Raw genomic sequence first — 15,978 nt, 5'->3', positions numbered from 1 at the left:
CCTGCTTTATTAAATGACCATATTTCCAGCCATTCTTTCTTAATTTTATCTACCACCTCTGTATGCTGAAAAATATTGGAGTCTATTCCCCATCTCCTGGCTTCTCTGTAATCTTTCTTAACTTCCATTTCCATCACCATCAACGCATGATCTGTTATTTTTATCACATTAATATTCGTGTCTACTACTTTTGAAATTAAGTTTTCTGATATAAACATAAAATCTATTCTAGAATAACTATTATGTACAGCAGAATAATGGGGGGCTCCGTAGAAAGATGTTCCCACTCGCTCCCCCTCACACACTCCTTGGGGAGTGGGTCACGGGAGAGGCCTTTACGTTCCTCTCTGTTCCATCTGTGAGGAGGGTGTGTTTGTGTGTTTCTGTGTGTGTTTCTGTGTGTGTGTGTGCAAGCCCCCCTTTTGTGTGTCTGTTTTTCCCTCTGAGGCTCCTCAGGCTCTCCTCCCCCTCCCCCCATTGTTGTGGGGTTTTCCCCTCCTCCCCCCCGGGACCTCCTCCAACCGAAGTCTGAGTGGGACCCCCCTCCCCCCCAGGAAACCCCTTTTGTTCAAAAGCTTTGGGGGGGAAGTTCCTGGAAAGCCCAGAGTGGGAAATGGGGGGCCTTTTTGGGGGGGAGAAGGGGAGCTGCAAGGGGTGGGAGGAGGACGAGGGGGGGTCCAGAGACTGGAGGGAGGGATGTGGATGATGAGGATGATATTTTCTTTCTATGTGGCCCATCTGGCAGCCAAGGGGGTTGATGCCCCTGCAAAGGAGGGAAGTTCCTGGTCCACGAACCAGGCCCTGACCTGAATCCTCTTCCCACCCAGAGCAATGGGGGCAGGAGAGCCCCTGGGGTGGTAGGGAGGGTCTGGGACCCCTCTGGGTGTGGGTGTGGGTGTGGGTGTGGGTGTGGGGATTCTTCTGTGAGGTTTGCTGCTGCTGATCTCAGGAAATTGTCTGAATCTCCTCTTGGCTTCCATGAAGAGAATTTCTTAGAGGCAGGAAATTCAGTCATTCTTAATTCGCTTAGAATTCATGCATGCATTCATTCATTCAAAATTACTTTCCTCCTCTTTGCTTGTTTATGTCTTAACTGTTTTCGTTGGCGCCAGGGGACGGTGGTCGGCTGGACGGCCGGACCTTGGGGCTGAACAGGCTGAGCGAAGGGCCTCCTGGAAGGTCTTAAAAAACAGACAGAAGTTGTGTGTCATCATCACACAGGTGGTGCCGGACCACCACATTCTTCTGGATAGCCTCCTTCCGGTTTTTCATGGCTCTGTGAAATAGTATGGGGAATTAATGGAAACCTGAAACATTCCACAGGGTGAAGGTTGGTGGGGGTTGAACAGGGTGACAAAACGCAACGTTACATCCCAGAAGCTGACTCCCTTTTTCATCAAGGGACCACTCCTCCCCCAGAAACAAAGCCATGGTCAGGGCTGTAAAGGGTAATGAGCAGAAGAGGGTCTCCCGCAGAGTCCAGGCGTCCCCAACCTCGGGCCTCCAGATGTTCTTGGACTGCAGTTCCCAGAAGCCTTCACGACCCGCTCTGCTAGCCAGGATTTCTGGGAGTGGAAGTCCAAGAACATCTGGAAGCCCAAGGTTGGGGGAGACCCCTTGCTGTAGGCCCTCTGGACGCCTCCCTTTGTTGGTGGTCAACCTTCAACGTCCCTTTGCTCTCTCAGGCTTGGTCTCCTTTTTCCTGCTGGCAAGGCCGACACGAGATTGTGCAGCAGTTTTGGGCTATTTCCTGGCTTTTGGGATAGTGGGTATAGAAGCACACAACCATGCCCCCCCCCCGCATTCTTAAACAGGAGGGTATTTTTTAAAGAATTGAATTCTCCAGATTGTCAAAAACACAAGGGGAAGTTTTTGGTTTTGTCCAATCAAGAAGCCTTCAGAATGATTCGTTTTTTTCTTCTCTCCCAAGGACAGGGTGAGACTCAGCTGATGCTCTCCTGACTTTTCTCTGGATGAAAAGAGAAATCCAAAGCCCCCCTTAAAGCAGGTAAGGTCTCTCATTCTTTGAGATCAGGTGCGACACTGTGTTTATTTATTAAACAATAACCCTATGATTAGCAGGATGCGAGATGTTGTAAAGCTGACATCAGTATGTCAGAGAATTTTAGCCCAATCGCAGGAAGCATCAGGAGCGTTTGGAGGGCGCCTTCCACCAGATCTACTCGTTTATATCCACATCAGCCGATGACAAATTGCATTGTTCTCTTACACCTTCCATTGTCTGCTGATACAGGATGACTTCCCAGTTTTCTTGATTAGTTGCATGCTAACTCTACTTGAGTTAACAAATTTTGACCCCATGACAGTATCAAAACAGTGACATGAAATCCCCATATGCTGTGAGACTGTTCTGTCAACTTCATTCTGTCGTCTATTAAGTAACTTCCGACCAGCCCAGTTTTGGAGGCCTCTGGTTTGTGAAAGCAAGCACCCACTGTGAGTTTCGTGGCTAAGTGGGGGTTTGAACCCGGGTTGTGTGAGTCCCAATTTTACTGCCTACAGCAGTGCTTCTCTGAACATGTGCAGAGTGTTTTTCTTTTGGTTCCCAATCCTGCTTGGCTCAACCCTGTCGACACCAAGAGCAGGTGCTGTCGGCGAGATTCCAACCCTGGACAGCCTGACATGCCCCCCCCCCGAATAGGTACCGGTCTGTGTGGGTGGGTTTTCTGTAGACCTTGTGTCCCAGTCGGAGGTCAGTTTTGCGTAGGACCATGACGTCTAGGAATGGGAGTTCGCCCTCTATTTCTTTTTCCATGGTGAATTGTATATTTGGGTGGATGCTGTTGAGATGATTGAGAAATTCTTCCAATTTTTCTTCACCGTGACTCCAAATTGCAAATGTGTCATCCACATATCGGAACCAGACTGTGGGTGCGAGGGGTGCCGAAGCCACGGCCAGTTTTTCAAAATTCTCCGTTGTAGAAGTTTGCTATAACCAGGCTGAGGGGGCTGCCCATGGCCACTCCATCTGTTTGTTCGTAGAATTCATTATCCCACTGGAAATAGCTGGTCGTTAGGCAGTGTTGGAAGAGGGGCTTGATGTCTTCTGGAAATATCTGCTGGATGAGTGTCTTGTCCCAAGATTCTCTTGATGGAATCTTGTCCCAATCTTGACTTCTCTTTTGGCTGATAGTGATGTGTAGGCCTAGTAGTTCTTTGTCTGTGGAGTCCAGTTTTTTGCAGGTTGTGTGGATTCTTTCCTGTAGGAGGACTTTGCACTTGACCGTGACCAGGTATGATCTTGCAAAAAAGTGGGGGGAAATGGTTTAAAGTCTTAAATCTTCCATTAAATCTGGTCTTCATTTCCACTGTGCATTCATAAGGGATTTGGTTTAGATTATACCTGACTAGCCCAGTCGTTTTTCCTGCTCTCTTCAGTTTAAGCTTGAATTTTACTATGAGAGGCTGATGATCAGAGCCACAATTGGCTCCAGGTCTTGTTTTTGCTGACTGTATAGAGCTTCTCCATTTTTGCTGCAGAGAATATAATCAATCTGATTACGGTATTGCCCATCTGGTGATTTCCATGTGTAGAGTTGCCTCTTCTGTTGTTGGGAAATGGTGTTTATGATGACCAGCTTGTTCTCTTGGCAAAACTCTATTAGCCGTTGCCCTGCTTCGTTTTGAACTCCAAGGCCAGACTTTCCTGTTGTTCCTTTTATCTCTTGACTCCCTACTTTAGCATTCCAGTCCCCTAGAATGAGAAGAACATCTTTCTTTAGTGTCAGTTCTAGAAGGTGTTGTAAATCTTCATTGTTGTTTAGTCGTTTAGTCGTGCCCGACTCTTCGTGACCCCATGGACCAGAGCACGCCAGGCCGTCCTTCCACTGCCTCCCGGAGCTGGGCCAAATTCATGTTGGTCACTTCAATGACACTATCCAACCATCTAATCCTCTGTCGTCCCCTTCTCCACTTGCCCTCACACTTTCCTAACACCAGGGTCTTTTCCAGGGAGTCCTCTCTTCTCATGAGATGGCCAAAATATTGGAGCTCCACCTGTCCTTCCAGTGAGCACTCAGGCTTGATTTCCTTTAGAATGGATCGGTTTGTTCTCTTTGCAGTCCAGGGGACTCTCAAGAGTCTCCTCCAGCACTACAATTCAAAAGCATCAGTTCTTTGGCGGTCAGCTTTCTTTATGATCCAGCTCTCACTTCCGTACATCACTACAGGAAAAACCATAGCTTTGACTATTCTGACTTTTGTTGGCAAGGTGATGTGTCTGCTTTTTAAGATGCTGGCGAGGTTTGTCATCGCTTTATTTATTTTATTTATTTATTTTTTTATTTTTTTACCCCGCCCCTCTAGACAACGTCTACTCGGGGCGGCTAAGAAGTGAAGGCGTCTTTTAATTTCGAGGCTGCTGTCACCTTCTGCAGTGATCATGGAGCCCAAGAAAGTAAAATCTGTCACTACCTCCATATCTTCCCCTTCTATTTGCCAGGAGGTGATGGGACCAGTGGCCATGATCTTAGTATTTTTGATGTTGAGCTTCAGACCATAGAAGTCTTCATAGAACTGGTCAATTTCAGTCTCCTCAGCATTAGTGGTTAGTGCATAAACCTGGATTATTGTGATGTTGAAAGGTCTGCCTTGGATTCATATTGAAATCATTCTATCACTTTTGACATTGTATCCCATTACAGCTTTTCCCACTCTTGTTGACTATGAGGGCTGTTACAGTAACGTTGACATCACCTGTCCGTCACTGCTGAAGCTGTATGTCATCTGCCAATAGCGTGACGGAAGGTGGGACTTAAGGGGTGGAGCTAGTGTATATAAGGGGAGTGAATGGTGTGAGTGCTTTAGATAGGGACGAGATAGGGACCAGATAGGGTTATGCTAGGAAGGATAGGGCTTGAAGATATTGTGAAGTAAGAACTGTGCTATCTAGTGAGGGTCTGTGAGAGAGTGTGTGTGAGTCTTACAGTGATTGCCTTATTATTATTTTATTCAAGTGATTTACTATTCCCTTTGTTCTTTTATTTTAAAATCATACATTAGCCTGAAGTATTATTTGAGGGAATGGTTGGTGGCAGCGTGAATTAAGAGTGAGTGAGTGTGACGTAATAGTGCCTTTGTGACTCATGAGGAGGCTGTTACAAGGGCTACTCCATTTCTTCTACGGCATTCTTGCCCACAATAGTAGATATGATAATCATCTGAATTGAATTCACCCATTCCTGTCCATTTTAGTTCACTGACGCCCAGGATGTCAATGTTTATTCTTGCCATCTCCTGTTTGACCACCTCCAGCTTCCCAAGGTTCATAGATCTTACATTCCACGTTCCTAAGCAGTATTCTTCTTTGCAGCATCAGACTTTCCTTACCCTTCCAGGCCCGTCCACAGTTGAGCGTCCTTTCGACTTTGGCCCAACCACTTCATTAGCTCTGGAGCTACTTGTACTTGTCCTCCGCTCTTCCTCAGTAGCATGTTGGACGCCTTCCGACCTGAGGGGCCCATCTTCTAACGTCATATATTTTAGCCTTTTGATTCTGTTCACGGGGTGTTCTTGGCAATGATACTGGAGTGGCATTGCCAGTTCCTACTCCAGGTGGATTGCGTTTAGTCGGAACTCCCCACTATGACCTGTCTGTCTTAGGTGTCCCTGCACGGCATAGTCCATAGCTTCTCTGAATTACTCAAGTCCCTTTGCCACAATAAGGCAGCAATCCATGAAGAGGTTGTAATATTATACTTTCTTTCATATATATCATATATCATATTACAATATATATTATATATTGTAATATTATATCTTCTTTCATCCTTTGTAGGGTTTAAATTATCTTCCTCTTCAGCCATTAACATTTATCTTTATTTATCAAGATTTAATCCATTTCCCCCCTCTTTTTCGCAAGATCCTACCTGGTCACGGTCAAGTGCAAAGTCCTGCACCTTGGAAAAAGAAACCAATTGCAGAGTTGAAAGATGGGGGATACATCGCTCAGCAAAAGTACGAGTGAGAGGAATGTTAGAATTGATGTAGATCGCAAGCTAAATGTGAGCCAACAGTGGCTTTTTATTAATCCAGGTTCTTGAAGTCTTCCTTCCCTTTCTCCTTTCAAGGGATCACCATTTTCAATACATTTGTGGACTTGCAATGCCTTTACATTAAGTACTGTACAGTGGAGGAAATAGTCTAATCAAACCCTCAATTCTAATCAAAGTCTCTCCTTGTATTTTTAAGCTGGCTGGATAGCTCTGTGGCTTAAATATCCAGTTGCAGAACCAGAGATTCCCCACTGCGTCTCCGACGAGTAAAGTCAGCCTGTGTGGCCTTTGGGAAACTGCACGGTCCCAGAAGCAAGGAATGGGGAATGACTTTTGAGTATTCTCTACCCAGAAACCCCTGAAAAAAGGGTTGCCATCAGTCAGAATTGACTTGATGGCCGATGACTAATATTATTTCAGATAGTGGTTAATATTAATCAACTATATTTTCCCATCCCTGTCCCTTTGGAAGTATCAGTTCAGGCAAGGGGAGTCCATGCTATTTGCACAATACGGCTAATTTTTCATATGTTGCCTGTAAAGCCTTCAAGAGACATATGCCTTTCAAAGGGGTCAAAGAGAGAGCAAACTCTTTGGTTTGACCTCCAGTTACATTCTGCTCTGTGTGACATTGTCAAGACATCTTCTTTTTTCTCTATCAGGTAACAAATACGATGGCCAGAATTATACAGAGCCGCTTCTTCTGGCCCTGAAAAGAGTCAAGTGTGAAGCCGGGAAGAAAAGCTTGGAAAAACCCATGAACTAGAGGAGAAAGGGCTGTGGAAATAGCTTCAGACCAGTGCCGCTTGTTCAGTTTAAAGAACTCACCCTGGGGAGAAATCATACAAAAACACTGAATGTGAAAAGAGTTTCAGCAGAAGAAGAAATCTGCGTTCACATCGAAGAACTCACACAGGGAAGAAACCATATAAATGCATGGCGTGTCAAAAAAGCTTCAGTGAAAATGGTCAACTTAGGTCACATCAACGTCACAGTGGTGATCTTAGGTTACGTCAAAGGACTCACACTGGGGAGAAACCACATAAATGCATGGAATGTGGAAAGAGCTTTAGTCACAGTGGTAACCTTAGGTTACATCAAAGGACCCACACTGGGGAGAAGCCACATAAATGCATGGAATGTGGAACGAGCTTTAGTCAGAGTGGTGCCCTTAGTTTACATCAAAGGACCCACACTGGGGAGAAACCACATACATGCATAGAATGTGGAAAGAGCTTTAGTCGCAGTGGTCATCTTAGGTCACATCAAAGGACCCACACTGGGGAGAAACCACATAAATGCATAGAATGTGGAAAGAGTTTTAGTCGGAGTGATGCACTTAGATTACATCAAAGGACCCACACTGGGGAGAAACCACATAAATGCATGGAATGTGGAAAGAGCTTTCGTGAGAGTGGTCAGCTTAGGATACATCAAAGGACCCACACTGGGGAGAAACCACATAAATGCATGGAATGTGGAAAGAGCTTTAGTCACAGTAGTAACCTTAGGATCCATCAAAGGATCCACACTGGGGAGAAACCACATCATTGCATGGAATGTGGAAAGAGCTTTAGACACAGTGATGCCATTAGATTACATCAAAGGACCCACACTGGGGAGAAACCACATAAATGCATAGAATGTGGAAAGAGCTTTACTCACAGTGGTGAACTTAGGTTACATCAAAGGATCCACACTGGAGAGAAACCACATAAATGCATGGAATGTGGAAAGAGCTTTAGTCGCAGTGGTCATCTTAGGTCACATCAAAGGACCCACACTGGGGAGAAACCACATAAATGCATAGAATGTGGAAAGAGTTTTAGTTGCAATGGTTCCCTTATATTACATCAAAGGACCCACACTGGGGAGAAACCACATAAATGCATAGAATGTGGAAAGAGCTTTAGTCGCAGTGGTCATCTTAGGTCACATCAAAGGACCCACACTGGGGAGAAACCACATAAATGCATAGAATGTGGAAAGAGCTTTATTCAGAGTGGTCAGCTTAGGGTACATCAAAGGACCCACACTGGGGAGAAACCACATAAATGCATGGAATGCGGAAAGAGTTTTAGTCGCAGTGGTCATCTTAGGTCACATCAAAGGACCCACACTGGGGAGAAACCACATAAATGCATAGAATGTGGAAAGAGCTTTAGTCACAGTAGTAACCTTAGGATCCATCAAAGGATCCACACTGGGGAGAAACCACATCATTGCATGGAATGTGGAAAGAGCTTTAGACACAGTGATGCCATTAGATTACATCAAAGGACCCACACTGGGGAGAAACCACATGAATGCATAGAATGTGGAAAGAGCTTTACTCACAGTGGTGAACTTAGGTTACATCAAAGGATCCACACTGGAGAGAAACCACATAAATGCATGGAATGTGGAAAGAGCTTTAGTCGCAGTGGTCATCTTAGGTCACATCAAAGGACCCACACTGGGGAGAAACCACATAAATGCATGGAATGTGGAAAGAGCTTTACTCACAGTGGTGATCTTAGGTTACATCAAAGGATCCACACTGGAGAGAAACCACATAAATGCATAGAATGTGGAAAGAGTTTTAGTTGCAATGGTTCCCTTATATTACATCAAAGGACCCACACTGGGGAGAAACCACATAAATGCATGGAATGTGGAAAGAGCTTTATTCAGAGTGGTCAGCTTAGGTTACATCAAAGGACCCACACTGGGGAGAAACCACATAAATGCATGGAATGCGGAAAGAGCTTTAGTCGCAGTGATGCCCTTAGGTTACATCAAAGGACCCACACTGGGGAGCTATAGGATCTGTCCTTCCAGTGAGCTCTCAGGGTTGATTTTCCTTTAGAATGGATAGGCATGTTCTCCTTGCAGTCCACGGGACTCTCAAGAGCCTCCTCCAGCACCACAATTCAAAAGCATTAATTCTTCAGCGGTCAGCATTCTTAATGGACCAGCTCTCACTTGCATAAAACACTACTGAAAAAAAAATAGTTTGACTATGTGGATTTTTGCTGGCAAGGTGATGTCTCTTCTTTTTAAGATGATGTCCAGGTTTATCATCGCTTTCTTCCCAAGAAGCAGGTGTCTTTTAATTTTGTGGCTGCTGTCACCATCTGCAGTGATCATGGAGCCCATGAAAGAACAATTTGTCACTGCCTCCATGTCATCCCCTTCTATTTGCCAGGAGGTCATGGGACCAGTGGCCATGATCCTAGTTTCTTTGATGTTGAGCTTCAGACTGTTTTTGGCGCTCTCCCGTTTCACCCTCATTAAGAGGTTCTTTTATTTCTCCTCACTTTCTGCCATGAGAGTGGTATCATCTGCATATATGAGGTTGTTGACATTTCTTCCGGCAATATTAATTCTGGATTTGGATTCCTCCAGTCCTGTCTTTCGCATGATGTATTCTGCATATAAGTTTAATTAGCAGGGAGACAATATACAGCCTTGTTGTACTCCCTTCCCAATTTTGAACCAATCAGTGTTTCCATATTCTGTTCTAACTGTTGCTTCCTTTCCCATGTATAGGTTTCTCCGGAGATAGAAAAGGTAGTCAGGCGCTCCCCTTTCTTTAAGGATTTGCCAAAGTTTGCTGTGGTCTACACAGTCAAAGGCCAGGGCGTACAACAAACTCCTTCTTATAAGTCTGCCCTAAAAAGATACTTGCTTACACTTAATAAATTTCAGCAAGAAGTTACACATGAGCTTTGTAGTCCTATAATCTACTTGGCTCAATTAGGTAGGGCTCAGTAGCTTATTGTGGCCTTGCCTCTCCCTCTGCGAATGGGTGCAACAGGCTTCACTGTTCAAGAGACCAAAATATTTTATAATTGATCTTTTTATTGAAAAAATATAGATTTACAGAATAAAGTCAGTTTGATGCAAAAGCATGGCAATAAAGCATTTCCAAGGATTGTTAAAATTACAACTAAGGCAACTAATTCCCTTTAGATTACAAAAGCTCTAAAAATGTCTAAAAGCTTCCTTGGGGTAGTTAAAAGGCATAGAAAAACCTCCTCCTCTTTCTTGAACTCTCTACATCTTCCCAAGTCTTTTGCCTGGCACAGGGCAGCAGGAAAAAAGACCTAGAAAAATCTCTGGTTCCAACAAAGGGAAAAAAGGAAAAAGATGGAACACTGCACATGGCAAAAGTCCATTTTTCTATCTTCTAGGCTCCTCCTGTCTTCTTCGTCTCCCACACTGTCATCCAATCACGGTGTAATGTGGTAGAAGTACTCCCCTCTATTTTGAAAGAAATCAACCCTGAGTGCTCACTGGAAGGACAGATCCTGAAGTTGAGGCTCTAATACTTTGTCATCTCATAAGAAGAGATAGTGTAGGCATCCTTCAGTCTCGAGAGACTATGGTATCGTGCTCTGTATGGAGGTCTTGGAACAGTGTCTTGTGTGGCTGAGAAGGCCAATTCGAGAGTGACAATCCCTTCCACACTGGAGACAAATCCAATCTGTCCCCTGTCCAGCTCCCTGGTTTTGCTTGTTTCGGGACTGCCTCTTTGCCTTGGTCTGCTGTACAAGTGTCTCTTCACATTGGGAGAGGCCATGATGCACCGCCTGCCTCCAGGCTGAACGCTCAGACGTCCAGGTTTCCCATCTGTTGAGGTCCATTCCTAAGGCCTTCAGATCCCACTTGCAGATGTCCTTGTAACGCAGCTGTGGTCTCCCTCGGGGGCGGCTTCCCTTCACTAATTCTCCATACAGGAGATCTTTTGGAATCCGACCATCAGCCATTCTCACGACGTGCCCAAGCCAACGTAGACGGCGCTGTTTCAATATTGTATACATGCTGAAAATTCCATCTCGTTCTAGGACTACTCTATTTGGAACTTTGTCCTGCCAGGTGATACCAAAAATGTGTCGGAGAAGGTTTTCAGCTTTCTCTCCTGCCGTGCACAAAGGGTCCAGGACTCGCTGCAGTATAGGAGTGTGCTCAGGACACAGGCTCTATAGACCTGTATTTTGGTGTATGCCATCAACTTCTTATTAAGCCATACTCTCTTTGTGAGTCTAGAGAACATGGTAGCTGCTTTCCCAATGCGTTTATCCAGCTCGACATCTAGGGAGAGAGTGTCAGATTGTTGAGCCAAGGTACACAAATTCATGAACAACCTCCAGTTCTTGCCTGTAGTTCACGCCTGTAGTAGACTTCAAGGGAGCAGATTTCTTCTGTATTGGACCTAAAGCCTGCTTGATACCGTCATACATTCCCTTGATGTTACCTGTGTCTGCTGCTATCTGTATCTGAGAGCAGAGCTGAAGCCAATAATCATTGGAACATCTCCTGGCAGTCTGTTGGACTTGGCTACGAGCAGCTCGAAGAGCCTGCAAGTTGTACTCACTAGGACAGGCTTTGTATGCTGCTAGAGCTCTCCTCTTATCCTCGATGGCTGGAATCAGCTCCTCCAAATGGGCTTCGAACCAGTCAGCCATCTTTTTGGTCTTCTTGCCAAATGTGGACAGGGCAGTGTTATAAACAGCGTTCTTGAAGTGTTCCCATCGTTCAGGTGCATTCGCATCAGCCGGGCCTGGAAGGGTTTCCTGAAGCGCTTGGGCAAATTCCTCCACTTTTCTTTGATTGTGAATCTTGTTGATATCTATACGTGGCCTTCCTTCCTTTTTAGTGTGATACAATCTCTTTGTTTGCAGTTTTATTCTGCTACATACCAGGGAATGATCAGTATCACAATCAGCACTCTGGTAACTGCGTGTGATCGTAATACTAGATAGGCTAGAACGTCTAGTGAGGATCAAATCAAGCTGAAGAGAGGACTCCCTGGAAAAGACCCTGATGTTGGGAAAGTGTGAAGGCAAGAGGAGAAGGCGATGACAGAGGAGGATATGGTTGGAGTGTGTCATCGAAGCGACCAACATGAATTTGACCCGACTCCAGGAGGCAGTGGATGAGAGGAGGGCCTGGCGTGCTCTGGTCTATAGGGTCACAAAGAGTCGGACACAACTTAATGACTAAACAACAAAAAATCATAGAAGAACAAAGATCTAATTACTCAATTACCAGCTGGCAAAGCATCCGGCCCTGATGCTATCCCACCGGATTTATTCAAATGCGAAGCAGACTGGTGGTCTTTTCTTTTGACAGCTATAGATAGTATTGGGGCCTTGCCCCAATTCTGGACCAGTGCAATTCTTGCCCCCATTGAAAAAAAGGGGACCTGCACCTCCCAGGAAACTTCATACCAATCAGTTTATTAAAGGTAATTGGGAAACTATGCAAAACAACTACTAATTAAACTGGATCAATCATCAGACATTGCTTAGCCCTGACTGAGCAAGCTGGTTTCAGGAAAGGTAAGGCCACAGTAGAAATATACCAAGTTTGTGCCTCTTGGAAAGATGAGTTAACTAATCAGTTTCCAACCAACAAGGGAGTGAAGCAAGTCTGTATTCTTGCTCCCTCCATATTAAATCTATTTACGAATGACCCAGCCCCCTTCCTAGCCAGTGTGGAGGGTCATCCACCAAAATTGTCCCATTATTGCTTTATGTTGACAATATTGTTATCTTCTCATGCTCCCGTCCAGGTTTGAAATGTTGAATTAACAGAATTGTGGAATACCTGGACAAAAACAAAATTATAATGAATACAAAATTTAGTGTATTCGCAAAGGCTTTCATGCCTGGGATCTAATGGTTGTTGTGGGTTTTTCGGGCTCTTTGGCCGTGTTCTGAAGGTTGTTCTTCCTAACATTTCGCCAGTCTCTGTGGCCGGAATCTTCACAGGGTCGTGGAGGCTCTTGGGGGGGAAATCTCATCTGTGTGTGTTTGGGGGGGGATCTGGACATGACAAAGCCCCTCAGAAGCTCCCTAGCAAGCCCCCCCATCCTTTGCATCCTTTGCCAGGGAGGCTCTTGGAGGCCCTGCAGGATCTTCCTTGGGTCCGCAGCCACCTTGAGAGGGGGGCAAGAGGGCCTCTTGACCCATAGGGGAGGCAGTGGGGGCTGACAGGAGGCCACACTGGGACCGAGCTCTTCCACCAGGGGAGGGCCATGGAGGGCAAAAAAGGGGTCCAGGATTCCTTCCAGCCGGGACATCTGTTGGCGGGAAGGAGTGAGAAAGAAAGAGAAGCGGGAGAAGGGAAGAGTCTGGGGAGGTGACAAGGTGGATGATGCCTTTCCATGGTGCCAGGCTCAGAGAGGGTACCCTGAGAAGATGATGCTCACCCATTCCAAAGGGATGATGGACGGGGAACCAAAACGTCTCTCCCTCCACACTCATATTCCCACGGACACACAGGGGCATTTTGTTTCCCTTCTTTTTCTCACGTACTTTTTACTTCTGCAGATTTGGGCAGTTCTCAGGCCTTCGTTTGACTTCACTTGGAGAAAAGCTTCATATTTTTTTCCCCAGTGGGTTAGAGGACCCCTGGGAGATTCCACACCTTCCACAATGACCCACAAGAGTGCTTTTACTCTTTGATTTTGCATTTTCCGATCTGGATCCTCCTTCCCATTCTCCAGGATTCTCCTGACTGGCAGGGACCCCCCTCTCGCCCGTCCCTGCTTCGGCTTCCTTTTTCCCTCTGAGCTCACCCAGAGGAACGGACACTGAGGTAGGGTTGCCAGATACATGCATACCAAAAGGAGGACATAGAAAGACAAAAAAGAGGACAGAGGAGGAGAATCGTTCCAGATTAAACCCACAATACAATTGTATTACAATAGCTGCCAATAAATGTCTCTTAGTGAACCAAGAAACAGTCATGTTAAAAAATAAAAATATTATATCACCAACAAAGTTACAATACAGCAGCTGGTATTATCAGGCTGCCATCTTGCACAAAAATCTATTTCTTTAAAAATACAATCTTCCTGCTTAGACACTCCAGCAGTTGCTCTACAGTCCTCTATTAGCAAATTTTTGGGCAAAAAAACTTTATGTATTTAATGTTGGCATAGCGGGTGTGGGATTTCAAAGCCATCTGGAAGGCCACACATCCCCATGCTCTGAAAGACACCCTTCTCTTCAGCCTTCTTCCTAGCAACCAGGGAGGAGATAAGGTTAACTTCTCCCATTCCTTTCCCTTTCCTTCATCTATCAAGCAGACTTCCACCTTTACTCCTTTCTCCATTAATTCCTTCTCATTATGTGACTCCACAATCAATCCTTCTTCTTCCTTTTCCTCTTTCTGCACCACTCTCTATTTTCTACTCCTCCTTGCTTCAGAGGCTGCTCCTCTTTGGTAGGAAGAAATAAAAGGGGGCCCCTAAGGAAACAGATATTATTTTATTTTTTTTGGCTCTCCTCCCTCCTGGATCCTCTCTAGAAGAGCCACAGAAGGAAAACCTCCTCAACCATCTGAAAAGGACTCTGTGTGTGTATGTGTGTGTGTGTGTGTGAGAGAGAGAGAGAGGGGGGGGGAATCTGTGACCGGCCCCCACCCTCCCAGCTGACCCCCCCGCACACACACCTTCCTTCTTCAGATCTTTCTAGCTTTCAAGATTTCCTTCCTTCTCCTGTCACCCCCCCACGTGTTTGAAGACCCCCCCTCTGACCGATTTTCCTTCTTGGTCCTGGGGTTCCCCAAAAAAGCTGCGATTCCCTGAAGGAAGGGGAGGAAGAGGAAGGTGGGGGGCGGAGGGGGGCAGAAAAGGGGGGCTGAGGCAGAGAAAGTGTGTGGGGGGGGTGAAGGAGGAGATTCCAGCCTGGGAGAGAAACATGGGGGGATCGCTCCCCCCCCCAAGATCCCCAACAAGGAGAGTCTGAAGGAAAGGATGGCAATTTGGGTCCGTCCAGGAAAATGGGGGGAAAGGAGAAGAAGACACCCCCCTCTCTCTTTCTCTCCCCCCCCGGAACTTGCCTTCCCTTTATTTTTGAAGGGATACAGCACTGATGTTACCTGTCTGTCATGGGTTTGGAGGGAAAGTTCCATCCTATGGGGAGTGGAAGGTGGGACATCAGGAGGAGGGGCTGTACTGTATAAATATGTGATGCCTGTGTGGTGAGAGGTAGATGCTGAGAGACACTGAGAGACACTGGGGTGTGACGAAGCAGCAGCTGGGAAGAAAAAGCTGTTGTGGGAGTCTGTGTGTCAGACAGGGTACTTCTGTGTGTCAGAGTACCAACCTGATAGGTTCAGGTGTCTGTTGGTTAGCCAGAACTGATAGGTTCAGGGTCTGTGCTTCAAGTTAAGGGTTCTGGGTGAACCAAACTGTATGCATGTATGAATGAGAATAAGCCACGTTACTTTATCCTATTCACCTGATTATTTTATTTTCCTGTGTGTTGTGTTTAAATAAACCTTATTCTTTATTTGTTTAAAAATCCATCCCTGGTCTGTGTGACTTCTTACAGGGAATGGTTGGTGGCAGCTTAGTGTAACTGTGTGACATATCCCAGTAGGTCTGGGTTTGTCACATTGATTGGTGTCCAGCGGGTGGGATACGACTGGTCCAGTTGTCCAGCGGTCCAGCAAAGCCTTGGCAAGTGTGCCCAGAGCAAGGGGGGTCTAGTCAGGGACAGTCTGAGGCGCGTAGGTAATCTTCTAGGTGTACCTCACGGGGAGGTGCGCTAGTAGAAGAACGTGCCAACTGGGGAGACTTAGATTAAGGTGCTCTGAGGCAGCCTAGTTTTGGCGGGAAAAAGCTGAGGCAAAACTGCGTAGTAACAGTGATCTAGCCTGCCAGCTGAGAGGCCCAGCAGAGGGGGGTAGGCTCTGACTCGATACTGTTGCAAGTCTAGTGCTGAAGAACAGCAGCAATCTCTAGGGAGAGCTGGTTCTGAGGCAAGAGGAAAAAAGTGGTCGTTTTATTTTGAGGCTTGACTTTTAAAGCAGCCTGTTCTGAGGGGGGATTATGCCCTTGACTCGAAGCCAGATGGCCGAAATGAGTGAAGTGAAAGACCCCCAGATTGACCAAGGTTCTGAGGATGAATTTGGCTCAGTGCAGGGTGACAGCACAGGAGAGCAGAACCCAGAACTTAGAAAATTG

General features: G+C 46.0%; 3 protein-coding genes across 6 annotated transcripts in view; all 3 read left to right on the top strand.

Moving 5' to 3' along the window:
- The window catches only part of LOC144587217 (uncharacterized), a 180,537-nt gene that overhangs the window by 11,418 nt on the left and 153,141 nt on the right, over positions 1-15,978 (top strand). The window lies entirely within an intron of this gene.
- LOC144587301 (uncharacterized) overlaps positions 1-15,978 on the top strand; it is a 161,007-nt gene that overhangs the window by 59,873 nt on the left and 85,156 nt on the right.
- Positions 1-15,978, top strand: part of LOC144587191 (uncharacterized) — a 116,139-nt gene that overhangs the window by 95,704 nt on the left and 4,457 nt on the right. For 3 of the 4 annotated variants that reach the window (XR_013542396.1, XR_013542394.1, XR_013542395.1), the window contains one exon: positions 7,358-9,293. Coding sequence is in view for 1 of the 4 variants with exons in the window: in XM_078386904.1 (XP_078243030.1) it covers positions 7,358-8,819 (1,462 nt within the window). In the remaining 3 variants the exon portion in view is untranslated. Of the gene's footprint in view, positions 1-7,357; positions 15,316-15,978 lie in introns of those variants that run through there. The other variant, XM_078386904.1, reaches the window with a different exon arrangement.

The sequence above is a fragment of the Pogona vitticeps genome, chromosome 2 (genome assembly GCF_051106095.1).
Source record: "Pogona vitticeps strain Pit_001003342236 chromosome 2, PviZW2.1, whole genome shotgun sequence".
NCBI lineage: Eukaryota > Metazoa > Chordata > Lepidosauria > Squamata > Agamidae > Pogona > Pogona vitticeps.
Note: the sequence above shows the minus strand (reverse complement) of the source record. Positions and strands in the feature narration are given on the sequence as shown.